Here is a 21,290-nt window from a genome sequence, read left to right on the forward strand (position 1 = left end):
GTTTAAGTATCTGGGGATCTTGTTCACGAATGAGGGAAGAAGGGAGCGGGAGATCGACAGGCGGATTGGGGCAGCGTCTACTGTGAAGCGGGCGCTGTACCGGTCCGTCGTGGTGAAGAGAGAGCTGAGCCAAAAAGCGAAGCTCTCGATTTACCGGTCGATCTACGTTCCCACCCTCATCTATGGTCATGAGCTTTGGGTCATGACCGAAAGAACGAGATCACGGGTACAAGCGGCCGAAATGGGTTTCCTCCGCAGGGTGGCTGGGCTCTCCCTTAGAGATAGGGTGAGAAGCTCGGTCATCCGGGAGGGACTCAGAGTAGAGCCGCTGCTCCTCCACGTCGAGAGGAGCCAGTTGAGGTGGCTCGGGCATCTGGTAAGGATGCCTCCTGGACGCCTCCCTGGTGAGGTGTTCCGGGCACGTCCCACCGGGAGGAGGCCTCGGGGAAGACCCAGGACACGCTGGAGGGATTACGTCTCTCGGCTGGCCTGGGAACGCCTTGGGATTCCCCCGGAGGAGCTGGAAGAAGTGGCTGGGGAGAGGGAAGTCTGGGCCTCCCTTCTGAAGCTGCTGCCCCCGCGACCCGACCCCGGATAAGCGGAAGAAAATGGATGGATGGATGGTTAAAAATTCTAGGGTTATTAATACCTTTGCAAAGCACTATATGTCCCAATAAACAGCATTTACTGTTAAAAAAAATAAAATACAAATTATTTCAAAGAAAGAAAAAAAACAAAATTCTGGAACAAAATGCAAAAACAACTTGATGTTTGAAAAATAATTTATTTGCAATAAATTAGATTTTGAAAGTGTGATAGAGTTCATGTGTATCCTAAAATTTAAAGCCACTGATTTACATAAACGTCACATTTTTATTTACAGTCTTGCAGAGTTTCCTTGAGAGAACGAAGTGGCTTTTCTTGCGTCGTAAAACATTTAAATTTAATTGTACTTATGTTTTTACAGCAAGTTTCTCAGAGAGCGGTGGCTCCAGCTTTGGGATCCTTTAACGTCTCTTCTGGTGGATGAGGAAGAACAATATTGAATATTGTGGATATTGAATTATTTGTTTTTTCTCATGTCGCAAAATTATTGCAGTCACGTTGTAGGTTMTCTGAAAAACAGCTGAAATCCTGTACAGTTTGATGGGTGCAGCAGTTTTCCTCCTAATGTACAGTTACTAATAATTGAATTTCCAGCCCTGAGTGCAGTTCATCTGCTTCCACACAAAATCACATTCCATGTTCACTCTGCCTGAGCTGAGCCACTTTGCACGCTTTTCAAACGCTCTGACAGTTTTGTAAATACTCATCATTAATAAAAAATTATCTGAATCTTTTAACGGTGATTTTGATGTTTGTTTTTTGTCTGGGTGGAATGATGCAAAAATCAGATTCAATAATATTTTAAAACAACCTTGAATTTGTGCAGGATTTTATCTAATCCACACAGGGACAATATTAGATATTCAGTCTCAAATATACACTGCTCAAAAAAATAAAGGGAACACTTAAACAACACAATATAACTCCAAGTAAATCAAACTTCTGTGAAATCAAACTGTCCACTTAGGAAGCGACACCAATTGACAACGGGGACCCTCGTCGGGTCAATCAGTGTTGCTTCCTAAGTGGACAGTTTGATTTCACAGAAGTTTGATTTACTTGGAGTTATATTGTGGTGTTTAAGTGTTCCCTTTATTTTTTTGAGCAGTGTATAAATACACCTTCACTGATATTTGATTAAATGACACCATACAATTTTTTAGCCATTAAAAAGCTTCTGGTGTAATTCTGGCTGAGTTTGTGACCATTCTTCATAAAAATTGATCGGTTTCTTTTCACATTCTTGGCTTTTAATCCAAGCTAAATACTTTTCTATATGGTTAAAGTTGGGATTGTCCATTATCAAACTAGTTTTAATGAGCGTTTGGGACTATTGTCTTGTTGGAACTCCAAACTACCCTAGACTTAACAATCTGACCAAAACTATTACCTCAAATGAATAAATAAAAGTTTACAATGTCCATGCACAGGTGCAGGTTTTTCATAAACTGGCAACAGTAATGTAATTACAAGAATATGAATCAGAAAAAAAAGAAGCATCTGCTCAAAGTGGGCAACTACAAACTCCACTGAAATAAGATGCTAACCATATGAACAAGATAATTGCATGCTTGATAAAAGTTTCATGATTAAAGACAAAACTGGTTGTTTAGTCGCCGGTGGTGCTTCTACCTGAAATCTGCTGGTAGATGGTTTAGATGCAGAAGTTGGTTGTGGAAAAGATGAAGTGAGTTCTGATGGAGTCCTAAAATTGATGGATTAATGGACCGCCATGTTTAAGAGGCAAGTCTGCAGAAAGAATCCAACTAACTCAATAGAGTGCTATGGAAGACTGGAGGTCACTATATATATGGATACTTTCGATATCTGTGATTTGATATCTGTGGATTAGCAAAAAACAGCATCAAATCCAAAGTTTTTAAACTATTTCATTCAGTAAAACTGCTTTAATTGTGATTATTCCACCCTAAATAATAATGGTTCAATTGCTCAAATAAACATATTTAATGCCAATAAGAATGTAAAAACTTCTGACTGGCCACAGAGTGATAATAAACTAGTGTGGATTATTATTGTACTTAGAGCCATTTAACACAGAGCAAGTAGTGTTGTTGCACAATAATGAAAGTATTTACAGTAATGAAATCCCTTTGAGTACCTGACCGCTTAAAACTAAATTCAGAATGAATAAAATTATTGCCAGCATAAAAAGTTTGTCTGAACCTTCAAATCTAATATGATATGCCACAGAAAACAACTACATAACACAAAATTATTATAAATGCCATATCTTTTTTGATTTAGGGTATAAGTTAAAACATGAAACAAGATTTTTTTAAGCAGATATAAATGCACAGCACAGTTCAGCTGAGATAGATTTCTGGCATGTTGCTTAAATGTATTTAAAAAGAAATTTGCATAGAAAGCACGCCTGTCATTAATTTACAGAGTAATGCAAGTAGAATGACTTGGTTTTGGCAAGAATTAAATAAATAGCATTTAAGAGACACGCATAACATAATAATAAATTATATTTTTACAACCTTCAAAATTAAAAAAAAAAAAAAAAAGCAGAGAACCTCAGTCCAAAGTGCATCCAGCAACGTCACACTGGCATTTTTACATGATTATATAGTTTTAGAGTATTTCCACCACCCGTCTTAATCAAACACAGTAGTTTGTGTTTAAATAGGAATAATAAAAAAAATTCACTGCAGCGATTATTTTCACTGAGCAGCAGACTTCTCGCCAAAGAAAACCGAGTTCACCATCCCATTTTAGATTAATCTCATAATTTTTTTTTTTTTTGTACTGAAGGAGAACAAGATTCATTTCACAGAGTGTTCCTTCCAGATACATCCTTCCTTCAAGAAGTGCAGGTTGTAACCCACTGGGATTGCCAGCTTGTTAAGGGCTGATCACAGAGCCTTTAATAATCCCTTTCATGATTATAATTAATTATCCACAGAGCTCGCTCCTCCGTTGGTAGCAGCGGCCTTGCCTTTCGATTTGCCGGACGAGCGGAAGGAGAAGCGCTTGATGATGCGCCGGGAGAAGCTGCCAGACTTTTTGCGGGTGGGGCCCGCGGCCGGGGCTGCAAAGTTATTGCCCATGTTGGAGATGTCCTCGTGGGACTGGCTGAGACAGGGCTCCTTTTCTCTGTGTCTCCTGCGGAACAACAGCTTGGAGCCGCTCTGGAGGAAGCCCACTGCCGAGAGCGGACAGAGGAAAACACATCACTCACCCGCAGAGCTACATAATGACCGGCTGATTCCTGACATAAACCCTTCGTTGATTTAATTTATTAGCGCTAATTATGTTTGCTGAACAGGCAATTTAATCTGGACTCTGCATATGTTGCACTACAGCCTCTAGAGGGCAGTGTTTGCTCAACCAGTCATTTGTCAACTACAATTGGTAGATGAAGTCAGAGTTATGTACAGATGGGCAGAGTACTCAGAAATTACACTCAAGCAAGAGTAGAAGTATACTTCAACATATTTTTACTATTGTAAAAGTAAAAAGTAGCCATCCAAGAAATTACTTAAGTAAGAGTAAAAAAGTATTTGGGAAAACGTCGACTCGAGTAACGGATCAGCTTATCAATCATTTAATATTTAAAAATGACATAATGAGATGGACCAAAATATAAAGTTGCGTGGAAATGTTGGTATTTTAAGGACCAAAATGACAATAATTCATACAAATAACAAAAAATATCAAAATTAGGCAAAATATACGTTTTTCCAAATCAGTTTCTTTCAATATAAAACTAATGAAACTTTAACAAAAACTGTGTCTGTGTCTGGTGAATTTTTGGTTAAAACATATTTGTTTTTCATTCAGTGAAGTTACTCACAGCGGGTAGAGAATCCAGAAATTTTACTCAAACAGAGTAATGATACTTCATAATAAGATTACTCCTAAAAGTAAATTTTTTCAAGAAAGTTACTCAAGATACTGTAATTGAGTAAATGTAACTAGTTACAACCCAACTTTAGAGTTATGTAAGAATACAATATGTACTTACATTGTAAACAAAATTGTAAAAGATAATTTAAAAAGATGTAATCTATAACATAAATCATATTTTAAAGCAATTAAGAACAGGTAAGCTCTCATATTGCAAATTGAACATTTTAATACCTCTTCCTCTGACGTTACCTTTATGGTCCTTCAAGCTGCGTGTCTCCAAGGCGCCGGCGGACCCGGTGTCAGACTCCACATCGTCCACAGAGGGGCGCTCCGACACGTCAGAGGGAGTGGTTTCATCCGGGTCCTGGTGGTGCCCCGACCTGAAGTGGTTGCCGTGCATGGCCGCGTCCATGGCGGCCGCGTAGCCCGTTGATAGTGCACAGTTGTCCTCGGTGAGAGGAACCTGATAGAAACATGGAGATGTTCATCACCGATTATCAGAGAAAGAGGTTAGTGACACTGAACAGAGCTGTTGGTTTTTCTATTACAGCGATTCCAAATGTATTTTTAAGCCCATTAAGACAGAGCTGGACACCAAGATCAAAGCCTATGGTAACTTTGGAGGAGCTGCAGAGGATCACACATCAGGTGGAAGAATCAATAACTAGTCATTCTCTCAAAAAATATGAAATTTTGGGCCATGTTACACCCAGGAGATCATATTGTGGGGATGCTCTTCTTCAGAAGAGGTGAATATAATTATGATTAAATAAACTGATGTGATTGTACCATCCATTGCTTTCCTACGCAGTTCCGATCGATTCTCATTTCACTTCAGCACTCCGTGTGTGATTTCTCCCATTGAGCTCAATTTCTCATGTTGGATTTTAACGGGGTCAGTCAGTGAACAGACAGAAAACATGTGAACGATGATGTCAATTTTCTACGCTGTTTTAGAATTGTAGTTTGCCTGTAGCTTTAGCAGCGGTAGCGGAGGAAGTAAACAATGTCGTTCAGTCTGTGTTGGCCACACTTCTAAATATTAAATCAACAGTAGCAGCCGCCTCTTTGGGCTCGGTATTTATTTCTTCGCAATGGAGGACTGTTGTTTACAGTGCAGGCAATTTCCAGTAAGCTTCACTGGCGCATTACAAACGAGACAGCCAAACGTTAACGATTGGGTAAAATTGAAAACTTCAACACAATCCACAATGTCGCCAGGAAGCAATCGTTTCTCACTTTACAGGAGTCCAGACCCTTTGTATGAAGCAAGTAATGTAGAACAACAGACCAGACTGACAACGCGTATCAATATTTTTGCACTTTTTCTGTATATGTTTCTATATATAATCAGAAATCTGTGTCTACACTCTAACAATATGTGGAATATTTCATTTAAACACACCGACACTTTTTACTGATTTCCATGCAAAAATCAGGTCAGATTTTCATTCCACTATTATCTGGTACAGTGAAGGGGACGTAATTGAAGACTAAATATAGATCGCACACATCGTCAGGCTCAATGTCATATTTYCTAAATAATAGGCCCAAAGTTTGAAATATCAATATTTTCACTTTACTAAGAGTAAGCAGAAGACATAAAAAACGATTCTGAGGTTGAGTCGCATTCCTTAGGACRCTGTGTCCGCTCTCTGACCTTTGAAACGCCGGAGATGATCAGTGTGCTCCTCTTTGTTGGCGTCTTCCGGGCCGATTTGGATGCAGACTCTGTCAGCTGCCGAATGGCCGTCTCTGCAACAGGATCCAGGCCATTAGACAGGCGACTGCTCTCTGAGCAACACAAACACACACATCTACGTCAGCGCTGCACTAATAAACCGGAAACGACATTTGTGTCTAAGCATGACATTTGGGACGCGAGTGCTACAAAAGAGCTGCATGAGTTTTTTGAAGAGAAGCGTCCAGACAGAGTGCATAACGTGTAAAAGAAGAGCATTCCTCTTCACTCGTGTTACATCCCTGCTTGCAGCTTATCCTACTTTGCATCTGTTTTGCAAAACAATGTCTGGTTTTCAGTGTGCGACTCACTGCTCGGGTTGGGGCTGCTGCTGCTGCCTCTTTCGTCCACCAACACGGCCGCCTTCTTTTCGCTCACCTCGACTTTGGATGGTGAACGCAGCGGGGAATCACCTGAAAGGCAAAATGGCTGTACAGTTACTAATGTACAGCAGCTGGGCGCCATAAAGTTCTGGGCCCTATAGACAAACCTGGGCTGCGATCGAGCTTCATTCGCGACTGCACGGTGGTGACGGTAGTGACTATGGTGCCATCTGGCGTGACTGTTCGATCCACGTCGACCTTCTTCGTAGGGGTCAACGAGGAGCGAATAGAGAAAGCGTTCGGGGAACTGCGAGGGTCAACGGTTTCTACGTACAGCAGCTAGAAAAATACAAGCATTAGATAAAGATGTAATATTCAACAGAAACAAATAAAGCACAGTAACTTAAAAAAAAAAAAAAAAACACTCCATTAATGGGAAAATGTTTAAGTTGAATTTGTGACAGAAAAAAAAAAGCTTCTAATGGATGAAAGTAACTTTATAAAACTTTCATAAAAACTGTAAAGGCATCTTGTTCTCACCTCTGTGCTGATGGTGGCGTCTGGTGCTGAGCCAGGACCGGAGCTGAGACACAGAACGTGTTGCCCAGTTGGGGTTTTAGACTGCAGGTTTATGGCGATGGTGGCGTGACCAGGAAGAAACTCTGTGAGGGTTGAGCACAGAGAAACATCACTACGAGTCCCTCCGATACACTTTTTTAATTTTTACAACACGTACAGAATGTGATCCTTTTCTGTAGCTGAGAGACTTTTCAAAGTTTTGTCTCCCTCAAATAGAGCAATTTGTTAGAACTTTCTGTAATAAACCATCACAAATGTCACATGGTTGTAAAGTGGAAGTGTTTCATTTTTATGTTTTTTCTATTTTAAATTGAAGCTTCACGTTTTTATCATCTTGGACTCTTAAGATTTTTTTCCCATTCTTTACAAAACAACTCACGCACATTCAGATTAGATGAAGAGCTTCCCTAAACATCAAAAACGCATCCCACAGGCTGACACTTCCACCACCGTGTTTCAGGATGTGGATAATGTATTCAGGGAAACGGGTAGTGATAGCTTCCCATCACACACAGTGTTCTGCATATTGGACAAAAGTTACATTTTGAAACTGAACTGAGAACATTCTAACACGTCTTCAGAGTTACTTGGTTTATATTGTGCTGTCTGTTTATTAATTTTCTCTAAGAAACCTCTGAGGCCTTCACAGAACAGCTGGATTTAATAATTAACTTACAAAAGCACAACATTTTATTCTGGAGTAGCAGAGTAAAGGAGGTTGAATACAAAAGCAAGTCTCCCCTTTCCAATTTTAATTTGTAAAAATTGTTAAAACGATTTATGTCGTTCTACGTTGTGTTGGTCTATCAAATATTTCCCAGTAAAATAAACTGGCATTTTTAATTGTAACAAGGCAAAAACGCTGAAAAAGTTCAAGAGGTACAAAAACTTTTCCAAGGTACTAAATAGTGAGCATTTCCTAGAACTAATCTATTTCAGCGAGTCTGCCAGCTGTGCAGTTTCAGACACGAATGATTTTGCTTTAACAGTCTAAACGACATTACTGATCAGGTTTGTGGACTGCTGCCAGCAACAAATTGCTACTGAGCTTTTCCTTACGCTCTCTTGTGCTGCTCCGCTCCAAAAGCCTGAACCTGAGCTCTTTGGTTTCCGGGCCAAGCTCCCTTAAATGCACACACAAAAAAAAGAACTTCTCAGAACCCGAAGGAGAACACATGTGGAAGAGTCAAAATGTAAAACACTGTCAAACACTTTACTTTGTGAGTCTTTTACACTGATTTAATTTGCTGTCAGCTTGTGACTCTTATGTCTTATTTTACATAAAATAAAAAGTTTATCTTGCAGAACCATGAAGCACACGTGGAAGCTTACAGAGTCATTTCTTCGCTCCACTCCAGGGCAGCGTCGGGGTTTCTCGGCACAGGCAGGAAGCAGGTCCTCCTCTCTGCCGACGGCTGGTCCAGACTCAGGACGCAGCACAGCTCCCCTGATCTGGACCACAGGCCTGTGTGTTCAGACAACACGGCGAGGACGTGAGAGCTCGACTCTCAGCAGAATAATAATAATAATAAAAAATAAAAAAAAGCTAAGAGGAAACAATCTGATGCAGGGAGAGAATATCTGACCTTTACTTAAGGTCACCCTGAGCTGCTGGAGAAGGAGCCGCCTCACTAAGAACCCATGGGATGTGGAGCTGGCTCCCACTGAGAGACGGTCCATTGGGGACTGGGGGTGCACAGGGATGACAGTGCAGAACGGAGTTTTAATCTACTTAAACCCATAATCTATCAGCAGAATTCAGCCCCTGGCATTCGTTCGCGTCAAAAAATAGATGATAATTAATTTGTCCTCTGAGTGACAAGCAGAGCGCTTCTCTCACCACGCTAGGAGACATGGAGGCCTTGAGGTTGAGGACCATGGCCGGGTGGGCGCTGAACAGCGTGTCTTCAACCATTCCTTTGATCATGTCCAGGTCTGCTGCGGCCTCCGAGCCCTGAGAAAGTAGAAACAGCGACATCCAGTCCTCCTCTAACGGCGCTCAGCATCGTGGAGTTAAACAGAACCAGTTAAAATCCCTGCTTTAATGTTCGTTTCCTATTATTTCAAATCATATTCTAAATTCTTCTCCATTCGCGGTTTGTCCTACATCCCTGTTTTCTAATTCTGACCGTCGTCATTTGTGAAATTAATTAGCGATGATAAATATTTGGTTGCCGCAAATGAGCGGGGGCAAGCATGCTCATGCTGCAACCTTCCAGAGCGACATTTCCTCCGTGACTCACGATGAGTTAAATGGGCTAAAAAGTGACTCACATGCAAATTCCTAATAGGTTGCTCCAGATTTATTAAAAGAATCTGGGAGCACAAAAAACAAGAAAAACATTTGCATGGCGTGCGTTTGATTTTTTTTATTTTTTTATTTGAATGCATGCACGCTTCTGATTGGAAGAGACGGAGCTGTGTTAGAAATGAGACCTTCGCTGGCTGCAGGGTATATCAGATAAGCCTGGTGTCGGTTATCGAATGTTCTTACCTGTCTCTGCAGTTTGCACAGGGACACGGTGAGAGAAAATGACGACTGCTTGGAAAAAGTCCAAGATATCAGCAAGCCCTCGTCCTCCACTTCCTCCAGGGACACGTCCACCTGTCGGAGACAGACAGTCAGGTAACCCATCCGACGGAGGGACAAAAAGCAAGATAAAAGCAAGAATAATAACAATAACAAAGTCTGTGCATTCCAACCCATGTGTCTGTAGTATCAATTTTGACTAGAACATTTCAATAATTTTATGCCTTTTTTTTTTTTTAGCTTAAACGGCTCTGGCCTTGTGCTTTCGTACCTTAGCCATCATCGGTGCAGTAGTGATCTGATACGTATCCATGGAAACAGCAGCGGGTGACTGCTGGGTCACAGTCACAGGAAACGTCAGCGTGTCTACCCAGCATTTACAGCGTAACACCTACAGAAGGAAGACAGGACGAGACGCGTCACAGAAAACCTATCTTGGGTTTGTCTCTGCAAAGCGCGGTGTCAGACATGACGGGACAGAGGAGATAAGACAGGTTTCACTGTCAGAAAGAGAGACTCCGCCACGTTGTCACACAGATAAATCAATTTTATCACTGTCAAACGCATTCACACAAGAACTGAGGTGATAACAACAAAAAAATAAGTCATTTGGAGACATATTTGTCCCGTAAAATGTTTAAGAGTTGGTCTTTATTATCTGGATGTATGATGAATTACCCAGTTCAACTTTAATGTGTTCAACTGGGATTTCATGTGGTAGAGATGTACCACCTACATAAAATGCAAATAAAATACATTTCGGTTTTTGTTACTAATACAGAAAAGAAGAAGGCAGTATTAAGACTAAATATATTTCTTACCATTTTGTTCGCTGACTGGTCAGTGCAGGTCACGCTATCTATTGCAGAGCCAGCGGTTAGCTGGAGGCTGCTGTCAAAAGTTATCTGGAGGGAACTCTGGTGGAGGAAGAGAAGGAGAAAATTGTAATAAGTACACAACAGGAAAAATAGGACACACACACATGGCGTATGGCAGGAAAGATTCTGCTGTACTTTGCCTTTCACCAACAGTAAAATACATTTCTCGTGTTTCTCGTTTATCAGGTCAGACATTTAAAGCATATTTGGTTCCAGTTGTGGTGTCTAAAGCAGAAACCGTGCAATCAATGCTTCTTTCTGATCCAAGAGAGAGTGAAAGTCATTTTTAGTGCTTTCCAAAGTTAAATTTTCTCAAAAGTGTTCCTTTGCAAAATGCTACTAAGATAATAATTTTTAAGATATTGGAGAAACCCGTGTTCTGCATTTGAATGCCTGCGCTTAGCTGAATAAAAGCAAAGGTTGCTTTCTGGGTAAGTGGACTAATGGTAATCTGGATCTATGCATACTTGTAATTAAAAAGAAAAAAGAAAAAACTATGAATAAAACATATTTTTCTGGTAGTAAGCAGAAATTGATAGAAATCTATACAGACTGGCCCCTAATAAACGTCTACTGATTGGATCTGCTAAGCCAATCCTGCGAGTCAGTTATTCCGGCAACATCCATTACAAAAACTGCATCAGTCAGTGCTTAGTCATGCAAACAGCAAAGCTACATTTCCTGCCTGAGAGTCTGGCTCGGAGGATAGCCCGTGCAACACAAACTGGTGTCTCATTACTGAGAAGAAGTCCAAGGAAATCATGGAAACACCAGCGGTCCGGTTCTGTGCATATGGACCAAAACATTGGTTCGATTGGACGGTTTTAACCGGCACAGATGATACAAGTGCGGTAAAACAAATCTCCTATTGTCAGAGCATATGTTCCGCTGGGTCCGAGTCCAATCTATGTCAAACACAACAGTAGAGGCGGGGCAGAAGAGCTGAGGGGGATATAATGAAGTTTACAATGTGTGTGTGTGTGTGTGTGTGTGCGTGTGTGTGTGTGTGTCAGTGTTGCAGGCGGACAGGCAGGAGGCCAAATGTAACACTGCAAGCTTACATAGGTTCACGTAGACTAGCACTGCAGTCACATGACTGGTCTGTACAACTGGCTGTGTTTACTTCAGTTGGCTGGCTAGAAAACCTGCACAGATGTCCAATCATTTTGAACATCCAAAACTGCAGAAAATATGTGATGGACTACAGATTGTTAGGTTTATGTGGCTGCTGTCGAATAAGAGATTGGTGAATCGTAAAAATACGATCGGAACAAAAGAGAAATGACAGGTGAAAGCATCGTCAGCAGAGATGCAGGAAAAGACAGTGGCTCATGCAGCCTGAGCCACTGAATCATCAGAAAAACAAACACAGCAGAAATACAACACAAATCAGAATCAGCATTTCCAGCTCAGATTTGTGGCTCTTTGGAGCGTCAAACACAGTAACCAATTGATAAAAAAGCAGGGGCAAGTTTCTATTCTCGTAAATGTCTTCAGGAAACACAATAGCCACGCTGCCAACATGGATCACATTACAATACGGCCCGAGGGAACGTTGGGTCACCAGAATTGCATTCTCTGTGTGTCCTATCAGAGCTCATCTCATTGTCTGCTAATTATCTGGGCTGAACTTTTTACTCCTCCAGCTTCATTAACCCATCAATGTATCTGTCTACTGTCTACATACCCACTTCTTTTTATATCTGCTCTCATTARGCCAACAGGAAGACTACCCTGGAGAGGTTGCCAGTGCTTTACAAGGCTCATTCAGAAAAACAATCATCCACAATCTGTAAAAAGGAGTCAGGAAGTATTCATACACGTTACTTCTAAAAAAAAAAAAACTAGGATATGGACATGGATACCATTTCTCTTTTGGATCAACAAAGTATTTTTGAACATTATCAATGAGAACATAGAATCCATGCAGCTCCAGCAGTGTCTCTATAAAATATTTGAAAAACTTAGTTGTTCACTTACTGCTAATGATAATATTCACTAGGTGTGGTTACAGTGGGATTTGCTCATTCTTGCAATGCTAACTCTTAGCGGTAGAAGCGGATAACACTGTGTTTGCCTCCATTTTATGCATTCGAGTCATGTTTATTAATAGACGTGCCAGAGTGATATGTGTACCACTGGTTCAATGACATATAAACTTTCAGAAGGGCTGATAACTCTGACTACTCTGACTAGTACTCTGACTACACCAGTCCAGAGGATGTTGTAGTAAAATGTTTCCCCTACAACTGGAGACACAACAGTGATGTGTCACTGTTTTGACAAGCGGCAACGTAGCAGCGACGTAGCAGCAACGTAGCAGACGGTATCGCTCTGGCACATCTTCTGTCAGTCTGTTTTTGAAGGTGATTTTGAATTTTAAACTAATTTTCTCATTTTATTCTAACGACAGAATAAAAGTGAGAAACACTCGCACTGAAAGACTGAGGAATGGAATCTTGAAAATTTCTATTAAGAATTTCTGTATTGAAAATATTTATAATTTATGCATCTTATACGATGTATATATGCTCATTTACACAGCTCAGGAAAAAATTAAGAGGGCACTTAAAATGACCAGTTTTTCTGATTTTACTCTTTATAGGTATGTGTTTGAGAAAAATTAACATTTTTCTTTTTTCTATGAACTACTGACAACATGTCTGAAATTCAAATAAAAAATTTGGTATTTATTTGCAGAAAATGAAAAATTGTCACAATAATCAAAAAGGTGCAGCGCTTTCAGACCTCAAATAATGCAAAGATGCAAAGTTCATATTCATTTAGAAACAACAATACTAATGTTTTCACTCAGTTCAGAAATCAATATTTGGTGGAATAACCATGAGGTTTTCAATGGGGTTCAGAGCAGTGGGCTCTTAATTTTTGACAGTGTATTTTTGAGTAGCAAGAAGCGAAACCTTTATTTTTTAGCTTTGTGATTTATAGAACATATAATACTTACTTATTTACAATTTTTGTGTTTTGTGAGAAGTACTATACAAAACGTTTCTGCTTAATCACAGAATCGAATTTTTGCCGGTCCATGAGAAGGACAAGTGTGTAGATAGCCTCCTAAGGACATCCATGGTGTCATTTCAGGTTTGTCAGCATCACTCCCTCTGGGTCCAGCTGGTTCTGTAAAGCATGTGGGTCAGCCAGAAATACCCCGGCCCTCTGGCTTCTGATGACCCTTTTGGATGATTCCTTTTGTGTGCTTTCTGTTTACTTTGCAAATCCGAGGCCAAGACTATAACAAGTAAAAACTGTTTGCATAGGAGTGCAGACACACATGCCGCTCCTACTGGGGACATTCTGATCACGTTTAAATTGATAAGGTTTATAACCGCACATGACGAATAAAAAACAACCCCACTGGTTCAATGACACTAATCTGGACATTTGCACAAAGACACAGTAAAATAAAAATACATATTTAAGGAACATGGCTTCCATGATGCACTGTAGTTGTAATGCAAACTGCAACATATTGAAACAAAAATGTTTACCTTGGTAAACAAGAGCTTTAGTTGAACAGCTGACTTTAAATATTTTTGCACACCAACTTCCTCTAGCATAAATATTGATAAGCTTGTCTCATTCTGATGGTTGAACTTAAATCTGACTCATGAGTTTTGACTTTGAGTGTTTGATATTTTTGTACACTTACTTCCTCAAGCATAAATGTTGATAAGCCTCACTCTGATGGCTCTACGAAAGTTTTAGTACCGAGTTCTGGATTCTCCAGATTAGATGCATCAAATTTCTTGAAACTTTTATTAATTGACAAGCCCAGGATACCATTTGGTTTTCAGTTATAATCCAAAGTATAATTGGAAAACTACAGAGCAACTTCATTTAGAAACAACAATACTAATGTTTTAACTCAGTTCAAAAATTAATATTTGGTGGAATAACCATGAGGTTTTCAATGGGGTTCAGAGCAGTGGGCTCTTAATTTTTAAATTAATTAAAATTACTCTGTCTAAATCTACAGCAACAAAATGTGAGAAGTTATCATGTCTGTCTGTCTGTGCATTATAAACATGAGCGTACAAACAGGTTAGACTGATTGATATTAAAATACTCAGGGATTCATTTAATCTACTGACCAGTCAAGTTTTAATGAGCGTTGACTACACAGACAAGTGATGACTCAGTGGCAGTTAATATTGCACAAATATCTATTTATCTTGCACTTCTATGTTGTACAAAGATGCAATGAATGCACCAGCATGCTTTTTATTTTCATGTGATCCTGTGACATACCTCRTAGGATCTTTAACTAGGACAGTCTGCCACAGATTATTTGGATATGTAAAAATATGATGTGGCCTGAGCCCAACAGCCTAGAGACACGGTTTATATAGCACACATCTGTGCTACTGCTAAAAACAAAACTACTGTGACACCATAATGTCAATGAACCAACTGTCACATGGTTTAATCTCATGATATGCAATGCTGACGCTCTGTCTGTACCGATGAAGATTCAATCAAATTAGGCATGTTGATGTTGTGTTTTGGTTTTGTTTTGTGTTCCTTTACAATTATAATTACTTCTGGGTATATTATTGTTAGAAGAGGACTTGCTACTATCAGTTGTTTATTTTTGCCATTTTGATTTTTCCCCATCAGTAAATTCCTTTGTTTGTAGTAGTATCATTTATTTCCTGCCTTTTGGTTTGTAGCGCTTTTTAAGTTTTATTTCAGCTCCTTTCTCGTAACTAGTCTCTTTCCCTCAGTTTCTCTGTCATTCTGCCATTAGCCGTTCCACCTCAGCTGACTATCTAGTTCCTTTGTCATTTCCCATCCCATCCATGTCCTGCTCTATATGATTCCTCTTGTAAGTTATTCAGATATTTATGACTAAAAACAGCTCTTTCCACAGTCAGTCTCCTCCCTGGGGTCATATAACCTGCAAACAGGTCAGTCAAATGCTTCAAGTGGCTGCCACGGCATGGTGGTATGACCTATACTTTGAGTAATTCATTCTTCAAATTAAGTCATTACTCTTCAATGCAACTTCTTGTAACAATTGGTAAATTGAACTGTAATGGATTGAAAATGACAAGAAATTGAATAAACATAACATCAAGGCAGACAAATTTATCAAATGATACAAATGTTTTGTTTTTTTTAAACTGCGATGACAATCAGCTGTTATTTGCCCACATTTTTATCATTGTTCTATTTTGTTCCCACCATCACAATGTCCATCAGCACTGAATGAGGGTTTATCGATACCGTCACTAAATCACAGTACAAACATGGTATGGGTGAATGTATGATACTTGAGTAACATTAGCCTTGTACGCATTACATCCACACTGTCCTTTTCCACATGTTGGCATCACGATTACGACGGTGCTTTGACGTGTCACACAAAAGGTTCAAGTCAAATTAAAACCATACGTTATCTTTTTGTAGTCAAACCAGTTTTGTTCAATCAACCTCAGGGAACTGACAATTTTAGTAAAAGTTGGCTATTAAAGTAAATCCGGCTGCTGAAGATTAATCTCGCCCACAGCTGTGACTGAAGGATAAAACGGGTTGTTTCCTGCACTTTCATATTAAATGAGCTTTGAGTGCCTAATATCCCCCGTCGTTAGGAAGGAATCTACAGTGTTTGAGCATAATCACAGGGCATTAATCTTCCAGCAACTGGCAGCCATTGAAATTAACTGCATCACGAAGCTAATCACAAGGCTCCTTATAATTGCAGATTGTGAGAGAACAGGGAGCTTCCTTTCAAGCAGATGCACCCCGTTATGTGCTCCTCCATCACCCCGTGATGACTGCTCCACATCTTGTGTCAGCTGCTTTATATTCTGCGTATCGAGGGTGGCCAGTCTGTCAAGCCGTCTGTGCAAAGTAACCCAGTCAAATTGTCGCATCTCCGAAGTCATGAATATAACAACAGCTTGCACAGGAAATACTTCAGCATGCAGATGGACAAAGAACTGAGTCAAACACCAGACATTCTGATGTCCTGAAGGTGTAGGAGAATAACAGGAGGGCAGGAGTGATGTTTAGCTCAGTAAAATTATACCGGGCGGATTTGTACAGTAGCTCTCAAAAGTATAACCACTCCTATTAAAATGTCAGGTAGGATGCAAAAAATGAGACCATGGTAAATAACTTCAAAGCATTTTCACATTAAGTGTGATATTAGCTCTGTAAACCCAAACAAAGAGAAAATATCTTATTGATGTGCAATAGCTCAGTTGCACAAGTGTGAACACYCTGAAGCTGAAACTTTGATGAAGAACGTTTTGACCACATTGAACAGATTCAATTCTCTTTGGTAGGAATCTAGACTGTGTCTAGTGAACGATTTCCGTTCATACYCAATGACACCTGTTTTCAATCAACCTGTTCACCTGTAGAATGTTCCCAACAAATATATATATTTTTAAAACATTCCTCAATTTGTCCTGCCTTTTGTTGTCCCTGTCCCCACTTTTTTGGAAAATGTTGGAGGCATCAGCTTCCAAAATAGTGAATATTTGCAAACCACCATAACGTTTTCTGCTCGAACATTACATTTCTTGCCTTTGTAGAGTATTCAATTGAAAATAGGTCGAAAAGGATTTGAAAGTCATTGGAGACTGGTATTATTTATGCTTTACGCATGTCACAACTTCAGTGGAATTGGGATTGTACAATGTATTATTTGGTTATTTATCTTAACACTACAAAAACATAGCATTTTAACAGGGAGTGAACACTTTTGGAAAAACATTGAAAATCTTGCCACTTCCTTCATCTCAAAGAAATGAAGAAAATACCTTGACTTACATGGCCACTGGAATACTTTAGGGATGGTGGAAATAGTGGGTCTTGCAATTAATTGTTTTTAAAGTATAGGTAGCCTCACAGACTGTGAAGGAAATGACAGAATATCCACAGATTAATCCATCCTTTCTTTTTTCAACTAAAGCTTTGGGAATCTGTTCTCTAATCTTTACTCGTGCTAGGTGATAAATCTGAAGACAAAGAATTAAAATCTTGTGACTTTAGGAATATCAAAGGAGTATGTRTAACTCAACTGCACTAACAGGTAGTCAGTCACTTTACAGCGCTGTTTGGTAAAGTAATGTGGRCAGACGCCCAGTTTGTCCACAGTCYACCATGCGCTCRACCATCTGCTCATCTGCCAGGCCAGGGTGACGTAAATGTATTTTTTACGTCACCCACAAGGAACCACCACTTCAATCCCTGCTCAAGTAACATCCAGCCCTGAGTTTATGACCATAAGGACCGAAAGCGTCAACAACACGACAAAACTATCATTCAAGAAGAGGTGCCACAGACTAGAGAAAAACAACAATGTCTGAAACCCTTCCATGCAGCATTGATAGGAMACACAGGAAGCTGTGCTGAAAGTGAGTCTCAGGCCCTCTGAAGCCTTTATTACTCTCATCCCATTGTTGCGGCCTCTGGGTGTCAAGGTCGGATCTTCCCTGAGGAAGGTTTTGCTATGAGAAGCACAATTCTGAGTCAACATTACAGAGACAGAATGAGGATTCCTCGTTGACGTSGGGAAAATATTAATGAATAAACCCAAATCAAGCTTGATCTTTTAGTACATTATTCAGWCTATTTGCAAAAGAAAAAGGATTTCATTTCTGTATAAATAATCARGAGGCCCATCTTTTTCTACAACGAGCAGCTGCACTCACTCAGGGAAATACAGCAGCTTGTGTTTTATGTGCAGTCTGAGAACTAAATTATTTTGACCTTAAGATCAATGCAATTAAAATATATCTGTGACATTTGTCTCGCTGGGTCAAAAACAATAATTTATTCTCCATTTTCATATATCGTAGATAATAATGTCTGTGTCCTCTTTTTAACAGGCTCAGATGAGATGGCGTGTCGAAGCCTATTGTGTTGCTGACATCTATGCGTCATAAATAGTTYTGTTTTGTCAGAAATCAGTGATGCGCTGTCAGGTTATTTTGTCAGCCTAGTCACGCTACACAGTTTCTGACATGTTTGTCTTGCGGTAAAAACTTAAAAACAATAAATAACATTTTTTTTCTCTATCTTGTCCATCAGATTCATTGTCTGCCTCTTTTCATCTACTGCAGGGATGGGTTGTTTATTACAGTATTATAAGCTTAAGTAAATGTATAACAATTTCCGAGAGTCATTACGCAAACAACAAAAAATAATAATAYTSTATTTTGTTCCCTATTGCTCAAAAAATGCTGTAGCTGCCGGCCGTGGATTGTTGCGTTCATTCATTTTTCATAAGTCCAATGGATCAATATGGTTGAATAGAAAAAAAATTAAGATTAATTGGAAAAAGTGTACATAAACATGCGGTCAGTAATGGCTTCACCATCATCGTTTTTCTTCTAACAACAGCGTTTCTCGCAAAACGGTTTTAACATAACTTGATAAAGACGACCTCCTTTCCGAGTTGCCTCATAAATCACAAATTGTTAGCGATGTTTTAAACACACACACTCACACACACACACACACACACACACACACACACACCTGGCCTTTCATAAATGAAACTGGCGCAGGAGATGAGTGGAGGCTCTATAAAGAGTTGTTGCAAACAAAACATGCATAAAACTTTCGTGGACACGACCCTGAGATATTTGAACTCCTCCACTCTCCCCTTCTCTGGACCGAAAGCCTGGTCTCAAATTACATTTTAATAAACTACAAAAACAGAGTGATTAACATAATGAATATTTCTTTTTTTGTTCTTCGAGTGAAGTTCATGCATTGTACTTTTCCAGCTCTATGAGTAACAGTGTGTGATTTCAGAATGGAAAAAAAAGAAMTTGTGATTCTGATTTTGTTTCCACAATCAAGACACTCCTTGAGTTGTGCATTTAAAAGAAAAACTGAAAAGGGTGCCCACTGTTTAATCAGTATTTTACTCWCTGAACTTTYCTGACTTTCATTTTCAGTAAGACAAACACTCAGCTTTGTTATTTACACCACACCCTGCTCTCACACATCTGATTAGGTTTCTTAGACAATTGTATTTTCACTTTATGATGAGAGAAAAGCCAAAAACTCCCCRAAGGAATTTCTAAGAAATAGCACAGGAGTTGACATCAGTAAATCTCTGGTGTTAAACCAGTTTAATGTCCCAACGAGTRCAGCAATTTGTAGCACTTACACATCTATAATGTTTTAGGGTTTGTTTTCTATTATAGATTCAAATTCTATCAAAACATAACTTTCAGTATGCTTATTTKTATTTCCCTCCTGACAGCATCAATCGTATGCGCTGTGAAGGATTTAGACGYTGATCTGTGACGAACTGAAGCCACATCATGACTTTGTTCCTGCAGGGTGGCTCACGTTTTGTCTCGCGCAGAAACAGAGCCGTGAAGCGCGAGTCAGAGCCGAATGTGACTCTTGMGGGACCCTGGTGCAGAGCGCCGCTCTCGTGTCTGCTTTCACCTCMGCTGCAGGAACCTGTCAGCCAAGTGGCGGACGCTGGATGTTTACGAGAGGCAAAGAATGCGATAAGGCTGCTTCTTGCCACCAGACGAAATCCTAAAGCAGGTTTTTCCCGTCCGGTTTCTGGTGACTAAGTCACGCTATATTATCTGGGCTACAAGGCCACTCAGCAAGAAAGAAGTCATCACTTCAAAAGCAACCAAAAAAGTCAAAAGTCAGGTACGAGTGTTTTTGGATACTTGTCCTGCGGTCTGAAAAGGAGGATGCTTGAAAGCTTAAGAACAGCAATACAGTGGTGGCAGSATCATGTCAGGTGAGGAACTGATGCGCTTCGCAAAATGGAAAACATTAAAAGGAAAGAACTTTATGTGGATCTACCAAAGCAGGACATCACAACATCAGCCAAGAAGTTAAAAATTGCCTAAATTGGGACTTCCAAATGGACATTGAGCCTAATTATACCACTAAGTTGGTTACAAAGTAGCTTAAGAGCAACAAAGAAGTCAATGATTTGGAGAAGTCATCACAAAGCCTTGATCTCAGTCTCAAAGAAAATTTGCAAGAGCAGCTAAAAAGGTGTGCAGGAGGAAGGCGGCCTACACAGATGTTACACAATTCTGTCAGGAGGAACGGGCCAAAGTTCCAGCAGAAGAACTAGAAATACTTTCAAGTAATCCTACTGATCTAAAACAAGAAATGTTTAGTCTGATTTATTGCCCAACAGAAAAAATTGCTTTGCAATATCTGGTTTTAACTGTACATSACGTGACCTTTATACCTGGAAGCAAGGATTATCTCGGCTAGAAAGGGTCCAAGTGCACATCCTCTGATCTACTCTCTAAAGTACGGGTGAAATTTGTGGTGCTTAAGGGTTCGACAACCATCCGCTGATTTGCATACAACCCAGACACATTTAGAGACAGATTGCTCAGTGCGCAGCAGATATTTTATTGCTATGACTGAGCTGAGCACACTTTGGCTCTCGCAAAGACAAACAAGACCCAGGCAGCTTGTCTCTACCTCACCCCATCTGCCAAGTCCAAARAAATAAAAAAAGTCTCCCTCTTTTTAACCATTTCTAAAGGTTAAAGGTGAAAACAGCTCAATCTGAGCACAATCCCTATAACTGCCTTGCTAAAAGGCGATTGTGCTATCAGTGACCACATGTTGGCCRCGTGGTGGTTTATTTTATGACTGCATGGCCGTCTTATGAATGAAGGTTCGGTAAAGTGCGGCTAGCATCTGGAAGGATAAAACAGTCGTTAAAGTGTCCAAAGTGCAGCCAAGGTTCAGTGGAGGCTGGCTGAGTTACTCGT

The 21,290-nt window shown here is 39.9% G+C and overlaps 1 protein-coding gene across 2 annotated transcripts in view; it reads right to left on the reverse strand.

The window, feature by feature from the left end:
* Positions 1 to 2,556: 2,556 nt before the first annotated feature.
* Positions 2,557 to 21,290, reverse strand: part of c2cd2l (c2cd2 like) — a 20,989-nt gene continuing 2,255 nt past the window's right edge. Inside the window, exons 3-15 of one of the 2 annotated variants that reach the window (XM_008427695.2) lie at positions 10,477 to 10,572; positions 9,927 to 10,046; positions 9,620 to 9,730; positions 8,966 to 9,079; positions 8,712 to 8,811; positions 8,458 to 8,590; positions 8,185 to 8,249; positions 7,087 to 7,208; positions 6,714 to 6,885; positions 6,535 to 6,636; positions 6,143 to 6,237; positions 4,732 to 4,945; positions 2,557 to 3,775 (exon numbers count right to left, since the gene is read on the reverse strand). In XM_008427695.2, coding sequence (XP_008425917.1) covers positions 3,522 to 3,775; positions 4,732 to 4,945; positions 6,143 to 6,237; positions 6,535 to 6,636; positions 6,714 to 6,885; positions 7,087 to 7,208; positions 8,185 to 8,249; positions 8,458 to 8,590; positions 8,712 to 8,811; positions 8,966 to 9,079; positions 9,620 to 9,730; positions 9,927 to 10,046; positions 10,477 to 10,572 — 1,698 coding nt within the window. In that variant the 3' untranslated portion in view covers positions 2,557 to 3,521. Of the gene's footprint in view, positions 3,776 to 4,731; positions 4,946 to 6,142; positions 6,277 to 6,534; positions 6,637 to 6,713; positions 6,886 to 7,086; positions 7,209 to 8,184; positions 8,250 to 8,457; positions 8,591 to 8,711; positions 8,812 to 8,965; positions 9,080 to 9,619; positions 9,731 to 9,926; positions 10,047 to 10,476; positions 10,573 to 21,290 lie in introns of both variants that reach the window. The other variant, XM_008427694.2, reaches the window with a different exon arrangement.

Source organism: Poecilia reticulata, linkage group LG14, assembly GCF_000633615.1.
Source record: "Poecilia reticulata strain Guanapo linkage group LG14, Guppy_female_1.0+MT, whole genome shotgun sequence".
NCBI lineage: Eukaryota > Metazoa > Chordata > Actinopteri > Cyprinodontiformes > Poeciliidae > Poecilia > Poecilia reticulata.